The sequence below is a fragment of the Nyctibius grandis genome, chromosome 17, assembly GCF_013368605.1.
Source record: "Nyctibius grandis isolate bNycGra1 chromosome 17, bNycGra1.pri, whole genome shotgun sequence".
Classification (NCBI taxonomy): Eukaryota; Metazoa; Chordata; class Aves; order Nyctibiiformes; family Nyctibiidae; genus Nyctibius; species Nyctibius grandis.
Genome location: NC_090674.1, coordinates 5,379,222 through 5,400,190, shown reverse-complemented (window position 1 = coordinate 5,400,190; position 20,969 = coordinate 5,379,222). Strand labels below are relative to the sequence as shown.

The 20,969-nt window shown below is 47.5% G+C and overlaps 1 protein-coding gene across 1 annotated transcript in view; it reads right to left on the bottom strand.

Moving 5' to 3' along the window:
* Positions 1–20,969, bottom strand: part of SAMD11 (sterile alpha motif domain containing 11) — a 156,621-nt gene that overhangs the window by 29,576 nt on the left and 106,076 nt on the right. Inside the window, exons 11-12 of the mRNA XM_068414360.1 lie at positions 18,828–18,952; positions 3,523–3,615 (exon numbers count right to left, since the gene is read on the bottom strand). Coding sequence (XP_068270461.1) covers positions 3,523–3,615; positions 18,828–18,952 — 218 coding nt within the window. The remainder of the gene's footprint in view (positions 1–3,522; positions 3,616–18,827; positions 18,953–20,969) is intronic.

The window sequence follows — 20,969 nt, the reverse complement described above, 5'->3', positions numbered from 1 at the left end:
GGGGTCCGTGCCCACTCCCACCATATTCAGCAGCACGGGTTTGGGGGGCAGTGAAGCTGTCAGCAAGAATGGGGCCAAACCTTGTTTCTTCATTGGGCCTAACTGGATAGCTGCCAAACCAACCAACATTCTCCCCCCCCCACCAAAAAAAAATAAGAGGAACAAATTGACAGAGGCTGGATCTGAATTGCTCAGCTGTAGTCCAGCTCCAGTTCTGGTCTCCTTCATTAATCAAAGATGCAACAAGATTTTGTTTTGTTTTCAACGATCTCCAATAGGACAGAAAAGCGAACGGCAGCAGGAGCAGCGCATGAGCTCATCGGCCCACCCCAGGGGGTGAGCACAACATTGTTCCCTACGTGTGTTTTCCAGCACTTCAGCCAGCCTAGTTTCAAATCTTCCCAGATGATGAGGCTTCTACCAGATTTATTTTTCAGCAGTTCAAATAGGAACCAAAATACTCTTACTGATTTTCTCTTTTTGCAGCCGTTCACTTTTATTTCACGTCTCAAGGTATCGGAGAAGCAGATCTCCAGACACGCTGTTGCCGCAGGAGCGAGGGTTTTACTTGGGGAATTGTCTCCCGGGGAGAAAGCTTCCTCCGTGACCTGCCAGCACCACCCTCGCTCGGAGCCTCTGATATGCTCGCATTTCCATATTAGACGCGAGAACGTTCTGCTCTGTTTGACAGCAGTGCTGGCACGGCCCTGCTTCCACTGAGATAGGGCTCTCTTTTGATCTCTGGTGCGCACACTGCGAGCGTTGGGGAGGGGGGAAGGGAAGGTTACTGCTTCCCCACTGGAAGGGTTTCCAGCCCTACAGGTGTTTTTTCACTCAGTCAGGGAGAAGGAGTGATTTACTTGGCTGCCTCTGTTCTCCTCGCCTTGTCAGGCACAGCCACAGCAGCACGAGATGTGCCGTGGGCATGGGGTCACTTCTCCTCTTCAAAAGGCTGTTTCAGAGACAATGCAGCCGTGCCCTGAGCAAGAGCTGCACCCAGGGCCAGCGTGCCATGGAGAGGGGGAGAGTCCCCACCTTGAGCTGTACATCACCACAGGAGAGTGCAAAAGGCAGAGGAGCAGCACCCACACAAGGCACCCCACCGGGCCAGAGAAAAAGGAAAGGTGCATCCCAGGGAGGTGCTGCAGACGTGGCTCCTACCAGAGGACAGCGTGGGGCTGCACGGGATACAAAGCTCCGATCGGTCCTTGCTTCCCTTCCCACTCCTAAATCACAAACTGCGCTCACAGCACCTGGGTCCCAGCCAAGCGTGGGGCTCTAGCACAATCTCACACTTCACAGCACTGCTCTACAGCAGCAGTTCCCAAATTTGAGGTAACTAGCCACTAGGGTCCATCGTGTTTGAAAATGGCTTGTCACATAACGCAGACACTTCTGTTCCCAACCAGCTCCTTAGTACAGAGCTGGGAACACAGGGGTCGTTTCCCTCCCGGCCCTCCACGTTACCCACACCACAGGAACACTGCCCGACTGCCAGCAGGATGGGAAGTCTCCTGGAGTTCTCAGCCACAAGGTGCTCTCACTGTTTGGAGCCTATGACACAGAAACACTGACTATAGCCCCTCCTTAGCAGGGGGTGGGGTAGATAAAGGCCCCAAAAGAACAAAAGTCTCTGCCCCTTTTCAGCCCCTCGCTATTCTGATGGTATTCTAGCATCAGCACAGCCTAGGCTTAAAATGCCTGCCACGGTGCTGGAGAGGACAGGGGTTCCCCAATGAGCTGATGTAATAAAAAACAGGTAACATGGGAGACTGGTAAAAGGCCCAGCTCAAAATTTCCATTCCATCTCACACTCTTTTAAAGGGCAGGGAAGGCTTTCTGAGAAAAAAGTGGGAGTAGAAAATGAAAGTTTGCTTTTATTCAGGTCTTCCTAGGAACCCCTCTCTCAATGAGTTGGGGGAACCCCTGAGTCATTCAGAGCTAAGGAGCAGGACTGAGATCCTGAGCACATACTGCAAAGCCAAGGGCTGCTTATCTGCCTCACGCCACACTCAACTGAACAAAAATGGTGGGAAGGCCAGAGGATTGAAACAGAATGGGACCATTTGACCCTGCTGCTGTTACCTGGATTCAGTTCCTAAGCATGCACTGTCTTGGAATTACACAGGGCACGGACTCAGCAGAAACAGCAAAGATGACAGCAGGTGTATCACGTGTGTTACAGGAGTCTCACGCCCCTATATAACAAATGCGTTTCAGAATCTATAGAAGCATCCTGCTGGAACTTACCTGCACAGCTACTGGAACCATTTCAAGGATAACAGGAATAGGGCAGATGAAAAAAATCCAGGAAAACAAGTAAAGAGTAGCAGTATATAGGGTTCCTCTTTATACCTTTCAGAACAGCCCAGTAAAAAGCTAAAGCGCTTTTACTTGTATTAAAGAGTTAACAGGCAGGAGAGGGTTATGTGAAAGAAAAGACTTAGTATGTTCTTAGGTAGTGTTAGCAATATTATATGAAGTGACACTAGCATTCAGCATCCTCTCAGAGTAATTTGGGGACAAGGAGTCAAGAAGAGACAATATACAGGAACATTATGTGAAATTAGGATGCAGTACAGGTCCCTACAATACATTTTATACAGCATAACAGAAGGTATGTCGTTTAAGAAGGCTTCAGGACAAACTGCTGCAAAAAGTCCCCTTTGAGATTCCCTGGGTTGGTTATTGACAATACACACCTTGAAGAGTCTCAGCTGCTGGACTCCAAACCCATGAAACAGGGTCTAGCTTCAGACAGCCAGTCTGCTTTTATTTTTTTTTTTTTTTTTTAGTGGCCAAAGAGTGCAGGTTAAGCACAGTGATCGAGATGGGTATTACTGACAGCTAATTAGTTTGAACTTAACAACAAAGCCTTTAAGTGAACGGCCTGTAAAACCTCATTTATGCAACCTGGAGACAAACTCATTAACGGCAGGCTCCATTACCCACTCCACTTTGCCAGTCGTAAAGAAAGTTTAAAAATCATGTTTATAGGAAAGAACCATAAGACAAATCAGGAGATTAAAAAAAAATCCCTAAGAGAAACCTTCTGCAGATTCCACCTCTATAGGAACAGTGCCATAAATGCATAAGAAAGAACTAGGCAGCCCTATTCTCCCTGCTAGGCTGCTTTTTTTCCCTTTAAAGGAACAGATGCCAGCATGATAAGCCTGTGTGTATCTTTTATATTAAACATGTAATCAAGACATTCTGCCTGAAAAGTAGAAACACCCCTAAAATCCATCTCAAAAGCTGCAGCTTGCTTTTTTAATCATAAAGCAATTATTCTAATTAAGAGGCAATCCCTTCCTCGCACTGCAAGCTTCCCTCCGATCAGATAAAGAAAGCACAGTGCACTGGTAGCCTCCTTCATGCACCCTCAGTGCCGGATACTTACAGCTCCCACACCACAGCCTCTTGCAACCTTCCCTTCCCTCCCTCCTTAATTTCAATTAAGTTCCACTCTTAAGAAAGCAGAAGAAAGGGGAAGGGGATGGGGGAGCGAGAAGCAGCACTTACCCTTTGGGGACTCACTTCTGGCTTTCTTGCTTTCTAAAGGACACTCACTGCTGCTGTTGGGAGAACATACTCTTCTCTTGCCTAAAATTTCATCTAGAAGAGAGATGAGAAACCTGAGTATCAGATAAGGTTGTACTTTCCTCTTTGCAGAAGCAACCAGAGAGACTTTGGTATTTTGCTTCTCTCTCTCTCTCACACACACACAGACACATGCACACATATATTACAGGCAGAGGGAAAAAAAATGAAAGTAAGAAAAATCATCATCTTGAGAGCCTTGATCTGCTTTCCTAATCACGCAGTCCAAAAGCACATAATGACTATTCACACACTGATCAATGCAACGTTTTAAAGCTATAAATTCTAAATCCAGTTGATTTCCTTACTGAGTTTCATCATTTGTTCTGTTGCCTTTTGTCCCCCCGGTGTTTCCACTCCTTTCATGCCCTGATGCAAAGCAACTGGGGGAGAGAAAGGAGAGGAAAAAAACAACACAAAAAAAAGCACAACAGATCTCTGAATCTTCCTACCACAGTATATCTCTCTCTCTCTCTCTCTCTCTCTCTCAATCTCTCTCCCCCTCCTCCTCCTTCAAAACCTCAAGGTCCTTAGCAATCTTCCCCCTCTAGATTGTACGGAAACACTCAAGCCTTTTGCATTACTGCAGCCCTACAAACCAACACCAAATATCTAATACACAATTACAGCGTCCCCGAACAGATTTAAAATCAATATCCTCCCATAATAACGCTGGGGAAACTGAAAGCATGATGTTGCATATGGGCAGGAAGGAAGAGACTGTTTGTCACTGCGAGCATCAAATTCTCATCTATCAAGGGCTTGTTAAAGATGCAGCATCTTAAAAAAAAAAAATCTCACAAACAAGCACCATATTTGAGCGAGTATACGCTGCATCTGCCTGTGAGTCAACACGCATGCAAAGCTGCTGCAATTTGCCCAAAGTGTGTTGGTTAAAAAAGGTTACAAACCCCTTGGTGCTATTTATAAGAACAACAAAATTACTGACGTGCCAGGGGACATTTTAAGCCAAGCAACTGTCCCTCTTGCTCAGAATCACTCCACATTACTCTAAATTCAGCTAAGCAAGCCCGGGTTCCTGCCTTGGCGTTGTATTTATGAAGAGCTCCAGAGCACGGGTCTGTGGCTGCCACCGGCTGAGCAGCGCCGAGAGCAGAGAGTTAAGGTGCGAGGGCTGAGCCTGCCAGGCACTGCCTTCAGCCAAAGAGCGATTCTGGAGCTCTGCGAAGTTGCAAGTGGCATTTCAAGGTTCTAAAGAGCACAAGCTGCCTCCGATCTTATCTTGCCATGACCCTGTCACCCAGCCTGTTAACAAAACTGGCACTCAGAGGCAACTGCAGAGGCTTGCAACCGTCCAGAACCAAAAGCAAAGTAAACACAACAAAACAGTGGCAACTGGAAAGCAGATGGGAAAGGACAGAGTCAGCCAGTGACAGCGTTTCAGTCTTCTCAGGACTTCACATTCCAGGTGTTGAGGCAGCCTTTCAATACAATTTGAATTTTATCAATCCTCCTGCCTCAGTTTCCCCTTTAAATAACTTCTCCAAAGCCACAGACTGTATCAGCTTGCCAAGCCAGCATCGAAGCTAGGAAGTACCTGGCCACAGAGCACAGACAGAGTCACAAGCTCCCTCCCCACGGAACTCTTCATTCTTCATGTTGATTTTCCTGGAAATGTTAGTCTGATGCTTGCAAACCCTCAGCGCGGGAGGCCAAGATCATATATCCTCCTCGGAAGCGTTCTCATCTGGGATTTGTGGCTTTGAAACAACAAAAGTCCCGCTGCTCTGCTCGCCCCTCCCAGCCTGGGCAGGAGGCACCAAAACCCAACAGGGCTTGTTCTTATGTACTTCAGGCAGAAGAGACTCCATGGAAGATCTGGCGACAGAAGCGCCAGTTCCATGTGACAGCAGTTAGAATATGAGCAGTGAAGATTCCTCAGTTTCACAGCTCTGCCAAGGCACCTCATTACTCTCCTATCACTCCTTCTCTCTTGCTATTCCGCTCCCACCCCCGTGCGCCCATCTGCCGGCAGCCGAGCGCTCTGCCGAGCGCCGTGCCCTGCTGTTCCCGGGACGGGCTGCGAGTCCCACCTCGCTCCCAGCTGGCTGCGCTTGTGCAGGGGAAGACCGAGATCGCGCAGCAACTCTGAAGCGGCACCAGCTCCATCAGAGCCATGCCCCACCAGCCTCCACAACACCCACTCCTCGGCATGCGCAGGAGGGAGCTGGCAGCGGCGTGAACAGTCAGGTGTGACCGCCTGCCACCAGCAGCATGCCACAGGGAAAGGTCCCAGCCGCCTTTCTTTCGGTCGAGATTTGAACTCAGCCCTCCAGAGAGATCCCACATCCGTGTATTAATCTCTAGGATCATCTGCAGCATTTTCCTTCCAGCGCCTCAGGTTCACACTGTACCAAAGCATCAAATCCCACACACTGAGTTTGTTATTTGGGTTGTGTCCCAGCAGTATTTATGGCAGTCAGTCAGATCGCAGAATGAAAATTTTCCTCTTTTTTTTTTCTTCCCCCGCCCTTATTTTAAGGCAAAGTCCTGGGATGTGTCAGAGACTGCCTCTGCCACCAGAAGTGTGGGGACTAAATCAACAAGACACAGGGTAAGCAAGGAAAAGGGAATAATTATCATCAGTAGCCAGTATGGAGGCACAAAGATCTAACAATCCACCCCAAGTTTACTCAGTCAGGAGGAGAGCACAAGACTGAATACCAATCTTTTGAATCCCAGCCCAGTGTTACAAGAAGTCAGACCCTCCTCTTAGCTTTCTTAGCTGCAAGGCAGGGAAGGGGCAGGTCACATTTTCATCAGTTATGTAGTAAACTCACAGGTCCTGGGGTACAACCTAAATGGCGATGTATTTGTACTACAGCACCGATCCTTTCCTCTCTACAACGGAGCCGCACGCACAGCTTTGGCATACGGCTTACACCGGGTAAACACGTGCCCTTTGCAGGACCCTACACTCTAAATTCATCCCTTTATGTCCACACGCCATTCATCCAACCGTTCTTCGCACTCGCACACAAAGAACCAGGACAGCGGTTGAAGGCACTGGGTTGGGAGCATCCACATCCATCTCCCCCTGACTTTGCAGCAGCAAAACCAAGTATGTTTAGCAAACGAGTTGGCAGCGTAGCTTCGCCATGTCTTACCACCCGCACAGAGACAGGCTGTGCATTTACAGCACATTGCTACTGATTGACCAGAGAGCCAAAAGCTGTTTGCTCAGCCCATGTACCTGCAAAAGGCAACACTCCACCTCAGACAGAGGATGGGGAGGGACAGTTGTGGGGGGATTTTGGTTTTTTTTGCCTTTATTTTCCCCCTCAAATCCCTGCCTCCTCTCTCCTGCCTTCTACAAAGCATTTCAGTTGAAAGGAAGCCAAATCAGGGCTGGTTTTTAATATTAAAGCTGAAAATGAAAGACATTATCAGTAGAACTGTGATGTTATGAAGCTAGGCCAGGCAATAATACGAGTAAGGAGTGCTAGAAGAAGCCCCAAGCATACTGATCACTTACTGCCACCAGTGCAACACAGCCCTGATCACAACCCCCCTCCCCAAAAGTCTCCCATGCAGGTGCCCGGATCCTGCTAGCGTGGCATCCAAGGCTCCTGCTAGCCTGACGAGGCGGTACAGAAAGCAATCTAGAGAGGTTTTTGGAAACAAAGTCAAATATATTCCCCCAAGATCTAGAAATCAAAGTGGATTTTTTTTTTCCCCCCTCTTTCATGGGAAGAGAAAGCCCAGCACTCACCTGCTGCACTTCTAGAGTGACACATGAGTAGAGACAGGCCAGGAAAGTGGGTCAGCTGGAGGAGGACAGCACTTCTGCCTCCATACACAAGTATCACTCAATGGCTTTGCAACCATAGAGAAAGGATGTGGGCATGACACCATAAAAGGAGCTTGTGTAGGAGCTGGGGCAACATGGGTTTTATCTAATCACAGCCCTCTTTGGACTTGAGACACACTGATTAGAGGCCATGGGTGGAAATGTCACCTGGAAGTACCAGTGCTTTGTACTCCTGCACTGCGTCTAATCCTCAGCCTCCAGCACTCAGCAGAGCTGGGTGATTTAACAGGCATGTTCACCAACACATCTAAGAATCTCAAGCCTCATTATCAGCTTTGAAGAGAGGACTTGGGAGCCTAAGTCAGCTGGGAAGATTAGAAAACCTATCTTCAGGTTTCTCCAAAGACAGAGGGACTTTATCTCCCCTCTTTACAAGGGAATCTGCCACAGAGAAGATGACCAAGGACACACATTGCATCAGCGGCAGGGTGAGAACTGAGCCCATGTCCTAGTGACTGAGCACAAGGTTTCACCTGGAGAAGGGAAATGAACAAAATATGAGTTGGCCACAAAATTTTTGCCCTCCCGATGCTGTTAAATGGGGGGGACAACAGAGCAAGTCCCAATTACGGCCAAGGGACTGCACCAAGTTTTTCTGCACTGTGTTATGCTACAGACACAACGGGAAGAGATCAAGACCTATCTCACGCTCCCCATCCATATCATTGCTTTTGCTCTGAAAGCTTCTTGGACCCAGAAGTCTTTGAGTAAACAGAGAACTGAGCCAACTTACATGGGAAATCACCCAGGCTCAGCCAGCCAACATCTAAAAAGGAGAGAGTTCTTTTTTCACCTCCTTTCACGTTATTTTAAGAGGAGGAAAACATCCTCCCTTGCTCTTAGCTCCCCCATCAAACTTAAACCCTGGAGATGACAATTCCCACTGACCAGCCTGAAATGTCTTGGCAGCACTGCGGTTTATTCAGCTCTCCCCTTTCCTTTGGCACAAACAGGCTACCACCAGAGAGGCTGCTCTGCTCAAACCACGCTGGTGCTCCAGCCCTGCTGCTCGGTCTGTTCCTGTGCCGAATGTGACAGGTTTGCAGGGACCCTGGAGACTTTACTTCCCCAGCGATGGGCTTGTGCTTTTGTAAGAAGCAGCACCAGCTTGCCGAGTCCCAGCAGGCCCAGAGCTGCTCTCAACAAAGGCTGGCGTACGAGGGGCCACGCAGTAGGCTGCACGCAGCAGCGTGGAATCTGGCTGCACATCGGCCCCATCCCTTGCCAGCAGGAATCAATGGAACAAAAGGAGAGTGAAGCACAAGGTCATGGGAATAACGGGCCATAATTTAACTGAGGGCAACGAGAATGGAAAAAAAATTATTGGGGAAGCTGGGGGAAGGGAAGCAGTGGGCTTGTGGAACTTGGGATCCTAGAACAATATAAGTGCACGCCAGCTCATGGGGCAGGGTTAGTTCTAGCAAGGAAGGGGGAAATATTGCTGTATCTTGGCAAAGGGGATGTCGAAACGGCTGCAAAATACAGGTAGCAGCCTCCTCGCAGCAGGTCAGCTTAATGGCTTTAGGGATACGGCAGGCAGCAGGCTTCAAACCTTAGCTATTGCACTGGGTTATCTCGTCGTTCCTTTATGTCTCCACATCTATATCTATTTGTTGGTTGTCAGTTAGATTTAGATTGCAAGCTCTCCAGGGCAGGAAGCATCCTTTCGCTAGCTGCTGTACCAGTCTTAACAGTACAAATAGTGCAAACAGCAGAGCAAGCTGGGCACTCCTGGCTCAGGACTGACCCTAGCCTAGACCAAGGTACCTGCAAACGTTCCCTAAGCATCACACTTCAAGTTCCTTTTGGAAACAGGAAGAAAAAAGGAATCTGTGGGAGCACACAAGACAGTAGTGAGAGTAGGATTCCCAATGTATAACACACCAACCATCCTTTCCCAGGCTTGAGAAGGAGCCTGCATCCCCTTTCTCAGCTCTAACCACTTGGCCAGCTGCCTCTCCTCCTACCATGCAAGCAGTATCCTGCTACTTCCCACCTCCTTGTGCTCACTCGATTTGCCTCGCTGGAGCTAAGCTCCTAAAAGGACTGTCCAATATTTTAGTTCCCAAGGAGTGAAACAGAGAGAGGTGCAGGTCATGCTGTAGCCATCCTCCTGTCTGTCTGCAATGAGGCTGTTTATTAGGGAAGGTGTACCAACATTCCCTCGTCTCCCAGATTCTTACAAAATTCATTTTTACAGCATGCGCCAAGTCATAGAAAGGTGGTAAATATTCATAGTACGAAAAACACTCATGGAGAGGATATACTGCACTTAAGAGAGAGATCTGAATTAATTTTATATGCTGCAGAGAGGCTTTTTAGCAATTGCAAACTTGTGAATCCTCATTCTCTTCCCGAAAAGATTTAGCGAATGAGGCTGGGAGGGTAGGCTGGAAGTCCAGGCCTTTTGGAGACTCACTTTCTAGCTCTAGAAAGGAGCATGTTCTAGTGGGTAAGACAGGAGAAGGGGGAAGCTTGTTAAATAAGAAGACTTAAGCACAGTTCTAGTAAGGATCAGGTTTTCCTTAAAGGACCACAAACCTCTTGGGCAAAGCTCGTTTGTCCTCAATTTATATATCTGTGATAAAAAGCTACGAAAACTGGCATCATTCCTCTGACACAGACACCTCCCTCAGTCCTGGGGAATGCCACACAACACCCAACCGTGCCAAAAGGTGGGTAAGGCGATGTGGCAGGGACAGCACGTCCCTGGGGGCTCCCAGGTGCTGAATCCTCTGCGTGTGGTCTGTGCCAGCAACCTGGTATTCCCTCCAGCGCCCAGGACAGCTACTCCACCTCCTCTGGCTGCTCCATCTACAAGCCTCCCAGCATTTCTTTAGAAAAGTGAACGCTGAAGACAGTGATTTCCAACAGAGCTGCTGGTGGTTCTGTACCCTTAGCACCATTTAAATGTCCGATTGCACTCATTCAGCCCCTGAAAAAAAACAGCGCTCCTCCAGCCCGTGACAGCTTCGACAGCCAGACTCCTTAATTCCCTTTTCTTATTCCCTTAATCTGTCATCTTTATCAGGCTGGGGAAGTGCCAGGCAGCATGCAGGAGCCCCGGCCCCGATCAATCTCCACATTACAGCTGACAGAATGGTGCTAATAACTTATTGATCTAATGTTTGCCAAGCCCCACTGGGGCTGAAAGGCTGCCATTGATTGGCTTGAGGGAAGGAGCCTCTCAGCTGAGAGCAGAGCGGAAAGCCTTCAAATTGTCTTCTTCCCAGGAGCTTGGAGATGGAGGGAGGGTGGGGAAGGGAGAACGGGGAGGAGGACAAGGGAACTAAAGAGAGGAAGAGAAATGGAAAGGAAGAAGGGTGCATATGGGAGATGGGGATTAAGAATGGAAAAGGAAGCGGGGGAAAAAGGGTATGAGAACCAAACACAAGGAGGACATGCTTAGCAGAGGGCAAGGAGTTGAGGGTCTTTACTCTGCCCCTGTGGGGAAACCTGGGCTTACCTGTATATGCAGAGACAGCAGGAGGGGAAAAAAAAAAAAAAACAACACATGACCTTTCACAAATTATAGTAATGGTTATTGTCTTCTTTCCCATTTACCCTAGATCAGTCCAGGGCAGGCCAGTTTTGCCAAAGGGTAACACGTGCTGGAGCAGCGCTGTACGGCAGGGACTGAGCTGGCAGCGCTTCAAGAAAAGGCAGCCATGGCCACACACACCCTGGCAGGTTTGCCTGCCCCAGGGCTCTGAATTCACAGTGCTCATTGTGGTCAGGTCTGTTTTCCTGGTGAACTGCTCTCAAATCTATCAATCCAAAAGGCTGGGTCAACATTTTCATGGGTTGTCTCCAAAACATCTCTCACACACACACTGCCCTGCACCCCCTTCTCTTCCTAGGACTTCTCCCTCACTTTCACCAGAGACCTCACAAAGCTGTGAGCCATCGAGCACCCTGCTCATTGCTTTAAAGAAACAAGGAGCAGAGTGGCAGCTCGATCCCTGCTACCTGGGCACCTAATCACAACACAACCCTTCCAGACACACAGCTGTGGGGAGCAGTGTTACCTCTGCTGTGCAGCAAGAGGAGAAGGCTAGGCTTTGCAGGGCTAAATCCACAGCATCCAGACCTGATGACACAGGGATCCACACATGCACTGGAGCAGGAACAGTGTCAAAACCCCAGCTCTGAAGTATCAGCTTGACTTGTGGCAGGGTCAGGAGCAGCGACTCGCTGCCTCCTCTCCCTGCGCTTCCACCCAGCAGCAAGCAAGAGTGGACAAGTCAGATGCCGCATTACAACCTCTACTGGATTTCTATATATAACACATCAGTGAGATGTCACCGCACCAATGACTTGTTTTCAGCTCTTTACTAGCTGCCTGTAAGGCACCTGGGAAAGGAGGTGGAAGCAGGGGGCGGGGAAGAGGTTATTTTTGGAAGCAGGATAATCTTGCTCTTCCTAGAGCTGCAAGGAAAGGAAGAAAGAGTCGGTGTTTATTTCAGTTGCAAAGCCACAAGATGTACTGGCCGTGAGTTTGGTGGCTGAGCCAACTGCCACGGAGTGACAGGCTCATTGTCCTGCCTCTGGCCAGTCTGCCCTGCTCACACCAGGCACAGAGGAGGCCAAGCTACTTAAGGTGCTGTGGTGAGCCCTGTCCAGCTGTGGCTGGACTTCCTAAGAGTGAGGGAGGCAACACCTTGAAACACACCACTGACCATCCCAAAGGTGTTTGCAGAGCCATCCTACAAGAACCCTCCTGCCAGGAGCAGGCTTCAAATCCCTGCCAAGAGCAAGCTTCATTGAACTCCAAGAACAGGGCACTAAACTGCCTTGACTCCTTCTCCTCCTGCAGTGACAAAGCCAAGAATCAAACCTTCACACTCACACCAGCAAAATCCCATGCACCAACCTACGCTGCAAGTGCAGTTGCAGGGCACAGCAAAAGGAAATGCTTCCATGTTGGGCTTTCCCATTTTTCCTTCACTTCAAGACCTGCGTTTGTATTACAAAAGGATGCTGGTTATCTCCCACTCCCGCAAGGCTTCAGAAGAAATAAAAAAGAACTTAAATAGAGCACAAAGAAATGACAGTGCTCCGGGTCCAGGCCAGGAGGATGAATGGCACTGACAGAGCCTAGACCCTCATGTTGCCTAGGTAAACAACTGTCCTTCATGGTAAAACACGTAAACACACGTGGCTGGGCTTACAACTCCTAGATGCCCATTTGGTGCTGATTTTCTGCTCAATTTAAGGCAGCAGTTCAATAAAGGCTTCTGCTTTTTTTGATGTTGTTTGGCTTTGTTAAACGAAAACACGTCTGCATCCTCATTATCACACGCTCAGAAAACAGACGTTCACCGTGATTCTGTCTCTAACCATTAGCTACGACAACCCTGATCCCAATTCTTTTTCACCCCCAATATTAACTCCTCGTTAGCAGATGAAAGCTGTAGGTCTCAGTGCAAAGCCAAATGAAGTTATTGGGAAGCCTTCCACGGCAGGCACACAGAGTTCAGGGATAGGCCCAAAGAAAGTGAGACAACTAGTTTGATCACCTACAGATCCACGTGCGTGAGCTACAAGCACTGCCTTGTCAATAAAAATTCCAAGACCAATTTTTAAATGTGAATCTGTTTACAGGAATCATTGCAGGTTAACATGCAATTATACTGGTCACAGAGGACAGCACTGCTTGAGGCCAAGGCGCTCAGGGTTTCATCTCCAGCACATTGACCAACAACCCCTAGAAAAAGGCCAAGCTCTCTGCAAGCTCTGCAACACCAGAAAGCTGGCCTTCTGCTGCTTCCCACGGCACAGCCGAAGTCGCCCCTCATCACTGGGGAAGAGGTCTTTAACCATACGCAGTCCCAAATATTAATGCAGAACCACAGCAAATTGCTCACTGTGTGGAGCAAGACCTGCTATTCTGCCGTGTCTCCGTTGAGTGCCCTCTCTCAGACAACATTCAGACATCAAGCCAACTCCCTCTAATCTCGAGGGGCAGAAGGAAGAGAGGGAAGATCTACCCACCTTCCTCTAGCATCAGTGAGCCTGATCCCTCCACTTCTATCCATGCAAACAGTCCTACTGCAACTGGGAAGTCATGAAATCTGGTGCTGCAGAACAGAGGGTGTTTGAGGAGAGAAAGAGGAGAAATTAACAGGATTTTTGCAGGGGAGAAATTATTTAGGGCCTTGGGAGCAGGACTCTCGCAAAACGCTTGTTCAAATCCTGAAGCAGTGTGCAGAGCACACACACACAGAGGAGAAGGCACCCGTACTTTCTCCGTGAGCCACGGAGCCCCGCAAGGCCTCCTCCGTCCTCCCCCACCCCACGCACACCCTGGCAGACTGCATTAGCCAAACTGGATAGAGGGGATTGGACTTGTTTACAGACACACCGCTAGCTGCTTAAAGGGGCTCTAAATCCGTGTTTGATGTGCAAACCGTCAGCTTTGCTCCTGTGCCTTTGTCAAGCAGCCCCAGCTCTGCTCATCCTTGTGTGTGTGTGTCTCTCTCTCTCAATTAAGATTAAAAGCGCCTTGTGCCATCATCCGCTCTCAAGGTAAGCCCCTCTGCAGTGCCAGGGCTGTACCCTGTCTGCTGCCTCGCCTTTATCTGATCCATTTGGAAACGACTTTCATATTCTCATTAGGCTCACCGCCCGCCCTGCCCTCCCACACGCACGCTCCCCCTGAGGCATCTCAGCACACTTGCTCTACCTTTGCAGATGTTGTTAAGCCTCTTACCGAATCTCACCAGCGCAGGCTGCCTCTGCACGCTCCTCTTCTAAGGAAGCACAGACCCCATTATATGTACTTTTCCTTTCTTCCTCCATTTGGCATACTATATCCCCATTGTGACTGCAATTTAATTAGCACCAAGGAAAGCATTCTCCAGCATTTTCTACTGCAGAACACCACCAGAAGGGAAGGACGCAGCAGAAAATCAAGTCCGCAGGGTTAAGAGAGGAGAGACCATTCACACGTCCTACGTAAACTGGCCCAGGAGCTCTGGGCATCACCAAAGCTTATTTTTCCAGGTAGGCTCTACATATGTTCCCCTCAACTGCAGTCCTGCAGACTGTCAGCACTTAGGTAAAGTAGCTCACCTCTCTTCTCTGCAAAGGGAGTATCTCTCTGCCCAAGAGCCAACCCGACCTACCTCTCAGCAGCTGGATTAGCTAGCTCCAGGTTTAAAAAAAAATTAACAAAAAAATCCAACACTGGCCAGAGAAGCAGGAGGAGATTAAACCTAGCAGCTGGATATAAACCCAGTGTAGACATAACCTAGACTTCAAAAGAGGAGCTGGATATCATTTTGATCAATGAAGAGCAACAGAGCTGGCAGAGGCGCAAGTGCCCTTCCATTACACTACATTCTCTGATCCTCCACAAGAATTTACTGCTCTTTCAATCTGTGTTGGAAACCATGAACACTTGCACACTTGAAATTTGCACAACCCTTTGGTGAACAGACATTACCCAGGGACTATAGAAACCAGCGCTCTCTATTTTGCAAGCACAAGCATCTCCACTCCCAGTCACAACGGGAGGCAGGAAAAGCAGAAGTGGCAGAAGTTTATTAAAAGTCTGAGGACATGATACCATCAACAGTCAACCCAGACGAGAAGGAAGGAAGAATAGTGTAAGAATAGTGTGAGGTAAAATCCTAAACCAGTGAGATGGATTTCCTCAGCCAGTTAAGAATTCAGAGTTACAAACAGGGCAGCTCTCGCCAAAACCAAGACCCCTGGGACATCAGTAAATCCAGGGGCATCAGTGGTAATTGTAATAAATCTGTAGTGCCGCAGAGCAGGCCCAACACACGCAAGTTTGCCCCGTGATTAAGAGATCTCTGTAATACCTCAAGGTCCCCAGTGGGTCCAGAGCAGTGGGATACAGCTAACATGCAACAAACACATAAGAATATCTCAATCATTACCACAGCTGACGGTGGCTCCAAAGCCAATCGATAGGGCAATTAGATTTTATCAGTAGATGCCTCTCAGCCACCTACTTGTGCTGTCGTTGCAAAAGCCTCAGTTACCCCTGCCAGTGCCGGGTCTCCAGCTGCCTTACTGAGAAGCACTGGCTGGAGCAGATTTTTGCTTTTTTTGTAGATTTTTGCTGTTGGTATTCTTTATTTCCTTTAAAGGTCCAGTATCAGGGGACACTTCAAACATGAGTTAAGCTGTCAGCTATTCTTATCCAGACGTCTTGCTTCAGTACACACTACCACCCCTGCTCCACCCCCAAATCTGTCACATGCTGAATCTCCAGAAGTAGGCTATAATCCACATCTATTCCATATCGTCACCGTGGAACAACAGCAGAGGTCTAGCAGAGAAGTTAGGGAGGACAAGACAGGAAACTGAGCTCTGTTGTTCAGTCATCATTTGCTTTATGATGCTGGGCAAATTCACCTTTCTGTGCCTTGGTTGACTCACGCACCTCTACAACGTATCTGAAAACTAGTGAAAGGCATTATGCATCTTGTCCAATATTTCTGACGAAACCTTACTGGCTGGCAACATAACAACCTCCCTTTCCCCTTTATCCCTGTAGACTAGCAATAACAGTCTTTCCATTTTTTATGGTAAGTGTATTTTCAAAGCACTGTAGCTCTCAGGTTTGCTAGTCCAGATTTCTGGAGATGCTAAACTTACCAACATGTCACAATCACTACATGGGTCTTAATCACACCTAAGTGATGCAACAGATAGCACAGCCATTTGTTTTCCATCACCCCATACTCTTCGTAGCTTTTTGGGCCTCACAAGATCCGACATACAGTGACTTCCTTTGTCCCAGCTATCCCAAACCCCAAGACTGCACCCCTCTAGGCTTATTGTTCCAAATGACTAGCACCCACCAACGCGGGTTACTACACCCACCGAGGTAGGTTATTAAAGCCTTTTCTACTCAGGGCCAAATCCTACCCGAGTCGTTCAGGACCCAGTTATTTTCTAAGTCTTTCAGCTTCTGCTGTCCCAAATTAAGCTCATCAGTCTCTCAGTTCCCAAATATAACTATCACCAATGACATAAAGTGACCTGTTTGCACTTAAAAATTACCCATAAGCCTTCCAAGGATATCAATATCAGTGCTGCTCTTCCAACCAAAGGCCTTGTATTTTCCAGCAATACATCAGACTCTTCAGCATCTTTTGCCCTGAACATCAGCCCAACTCTAGCCTGACCCCTAACTCTAGTCTCACCTATCTCCCAGAACTCACAAAAGCCCCACAACTAACTATACGCCACTATTTTGCATTAGTTTCAGCTTTCTGCATTTCAAAGACCATTAAAGAGCCAGTAATACTTCTCGTTTTCTAGTCCATGCTGTTCGACTACAGCACTGCCTCTAATCCTGGTTTAACTATAAATCAAGGAACTCCCTCACAAAATTAATCATAGACCAACCAACCCTGCCAACATCAACCCTCTTCTTAACCCCACAGGCCCTGCAATAAGCAAATCTCTTCCATTCATGCTGTCCTTGTTCTCAATCCCCTCCTTAGCCTCAGCCATAGCCAAGAAGCCACATATGCTTCTGAATCCTGTTTTAGCAGTACGCACTCACCTCTCATCCTGCACATGGAGAATGTTTGCAGTTTGAGCTGCAGAGCAGCCTCTGGAGCATCCAGCCTCTACTGACTGGCACTGTATGCCTAACTTCAAACCATAAATGCTAAACCAGCAACAGGAAACATTTTAGCAGCAGATGCCAACTTACTTTGAGAGCACTACAGCTTATAGTCATGAGTGATGTGGGAGTTTTTAAACATATCAGCATTAACATCATTTATTCAGCATTGTCCATCTCCGAATGCCTCTTTGAGGGCGAGATTCTCATAACCCAAATACACAGTGTTGTTCTCAAAGGCATACAATGCAAACAGCAGACAGCTGGGGGTACATTTCTTTTTCCCTCATTGTTGTAACTGGTTTAAGCAACAGCTAGTCTTTTAGACCAACCCAGCACTAACTCTCTTAAAATTATATATGTAGCAAAACCAAGACATAAACCGAATAATCGGCATCGGCTACAAATCCCATCACATTTTGTGTCTGTTCTCTTGACTTCCACGTCCAGGAGGTGGTGACATAGGTACCAGTTCAGCACATGGTCTAAAGTCAGAGCTGGCAAGCTCTGCATAGACTTTGGCAAATGAGTCTTCCCTTAATCAAACAAGGACATAGAGTGAGTCAGCTCCAGACAGCGGGGAAAAATCAGAGTTAAACTGTCCCTGTGGAGACATGACAATGCCCCCTCTTCCTTTAGATACCCAATCTCCCCACCATCCCACCACCTACTCTTTTGCTGGACAACTCTTGTCAGACACACCAAATCTAGCATGTCCTGAAAAGCTCTGTCACTTGCTTGGTAGCCTCTTGTGGGAATGAGTCCTGTTGTTCTTCATTGCTCAGACTTCCACTGAGGTCAGAGCCAAGCACTGCTGTCCTCACTGCTACAAGACATGTGCAGAGCCTATGTTTTATATTTCTTACTGTTTCTTATGGTTAAGCAGCTAACCAGAGAAACCCAAACAGCAATTCTAACAAATAAGAATGAGGACTTCTACATCTAATATTTTCTACTGCTTAACACTAACAGGAATGAAAAGTACCCTTTGCATTTCTGGAATGCTATGGACCTCAAAGAATGTCAGCAACGCTGATCAAGCCCAGCAGTTTCTCTGGAAAGCAAACAATATTAAAAACCATTTTAACATACAGGGTCAGCTGAGACATATAGACTCAAGCAAGGTCATACAGAAAAACTTTTATTTATAATCAAAAGCAAATATAGATTCTGCAAACAACTAGTTTATTACCAGTGCCTCACTTGTTGACTGATGTGTTACCTACCACCAAAGCATTCTTGCCCATAGCTCCCTTACTGACAGCCAGAGAGGCAAGGATCCAAGAGGAGCATTTCTGGTCCTACTACATTAAGTTGAAACCAGGTGAACTTCCCAAAAAAGCCAGGTAGCGCTACAAAACCAAACAAACATGCTCATAAAGGAGTTGGCAGGCATAGAGGCAGCGTGGGGAACCTCTGATTAATGAAATTACAAATCAAACCACGCTCTCTGCAAGGCCTTTCTGCTTCACTTGACACCAGCCCTGGGGACATTTCACTTCTTTGCTGGCGCAAGCTCCTTTGCCAGTAGTTTAACACAGACCACTAGATTTGAGAATAACACAGGGCTGAGATCTCAAAAGGACTTTAACATCACCATGAAATCCTTTCCATATTAATCTTTAGCCAGAATATTAAAAGCCTTCATATAGCACGCTCCAAAGTTTAACACAAACAGCCACAGAAAAAAAAAACAGCTGAAAAAAAATGAACAAATGAGGGAGTGAAACAGAGAGGAGAGAAGTCAACAAACCCAAAGGAGCAGGACCTGCTCCAGCTGCTTACCTGCTGCTCCTAAGCCCACGTCGATGCTGTTTCTCTTGAATTCACAGCGGCTCTGGGTCTCTGGCATAACGAGCTGACGGCTCTGATGCAGGTTGGAGATGATAGTGGAAAGGTCGTTATCACGGCTGCAACAGAGCAGAAAAGCACCAAGTTAAGGAAATCCTATTTGCCACCACATAATTGATTTTCGTGTGTATGAGCGTGCGTGCGCACGCAAGATTCTTTTGTTTGCCCCAACATAGCTGTATTTCAGGAAAGGTTCTTCCCCCTCCTACCCACCAGGTTCCTCGGTAACCTCCTCTAGTTTTGTGGAGCAGAGACTAAGTGCAAAGCACTTCCCAAACAGAACTCTCCTTTCCCATAAAGGACCCCGCAGCTGCCAGAGCTCCTGATTTTCAGTTTTGCCAGATATAACTTGCGTGGGCCAGAACTTACATCTCAGATGGAAAAACTGAAAGTGTAGGAATTGGCAGATCTGTTCCAGAATTAATAGGAAACTTGAACAGAAATAGCTGATAGTTTTCTATCAGTTGCCACCCTTCTATTCTTAAAAAAAGTTTTTCCATTCCATCACTGTTGGAACACATGACTACTTTATTTAATTGAATAATAGTTTTTCTTTTTAGAGAGAAACCCACCATGAACCCAGACATCAGCATTACTCAGAGCTGAAGGGTATAGATTTATTTACAAAACTAATTTTCAACTCTTCACTCTAACAGATCCTGAAACAATGCTCTTTTCCTTCTGGGACAAGAGAATGCATTAGAGCAGTTCAGCATTATTTTGCCTGTTATCCTTGCATCAGATCGCTCCTAAGTAGGCTAGTTTAGTCTTTTTGCTTTTTTCCTTCTATGGAAAGGGAGAACACAAACACAAGAACACATTCACTGTAGCAGATACGGCAGTTCAGCTGGCAAATGCGTTTGCTTGCAAACCGCTAATCCACTTGCAAAATATTCCTGAATAAATCATATACAACCACTGAAGAGGAAGAACAAGCTAAAACGTATACATGACACTAAATGGAAATGCTGGAATGTCTCCCTTTTGTTTGTTTGCAGTATATGTTAAAGCACCCATCCTACTAGCACAAGGTGCTCGCCCCAAGCTAAATGTGGCTATTTTTCTTCCCCTCCTCTTTCTAAATGGAAGATGACAGCCAGAAGCAGCAGACACACTTACAAAAAAATTATACATATTAGAAATATTGCCCTCCCTCCCACATGCACAGCTCCCTCCCAACCCCTACTCACATGACAAGCTCACCCACTCTGTGCTGCTGTGACACACAGCACATGACCACCAACTCACTGGTGCAGAGGAGAGTGTCCTCACCTGGGACCAGCAGGACAACACGGAGGGTGCATTATCTGCAGAATTACCTAGCAATGATCTTCCTTTAAATATCCCCCTCTCTTATCCCCCCTTACCTCCTCCCCACCTGCTGCACCCCCACCTACAGGCTATCAGCACTAGCAACAGGAGCAGATCTGCTCAAACGCTCCAGAGAGCCCATCCCTGGTGCAGAAGCAGGGGCTAATCTGTCGTCTAGCTCTCTGCTAATCAGATAAGTTTATGACAGAAAGTCTTTAGACAGAGGTACTTTCAGCGGGCGTCTGGCTCCAGATTTTCACAAGATGTAGCAGACAAAAACAGACTCTCATTTCAGCAGCCGCTGTCATGTTCCCCCCTTCTCCCCCCGCGCACCCCCCTACCCCCAGTCTCAGCAAGGAGATAGGATGCTCGGATCTCAAAGCCTTTGAGCACCCATTGCATCTTCCTCCGCTAAACCAGTTCAGATTCCTCCTTATGCAAGCAGAAGGCTAATTACTTAAGCAAGCCCACAGGTGAGTGGGAAGCCCATTTCTCCTGTGCCAAGCAGTTTTGGGTCTTATCCTCTTTTAGCTGCCACCTTTAAGATGCATTATGCAAATATTTTGGTGTCTTAAGTCATTTATGGGATTAATGTGAAGTGATTATCAGTTCTTTTTAATCATGCCAATCAATAACTGGATGTCAGGGACAGAGGACAAATGCAGATAAACGCTGCTATCAGCACAATGCTCAGGAAAGGGCGGAGGAGATGAGCCAGAAGTGCAGAGGGAGAGCAGTGGGGAGTAGGACAAGAAAAATGGGATA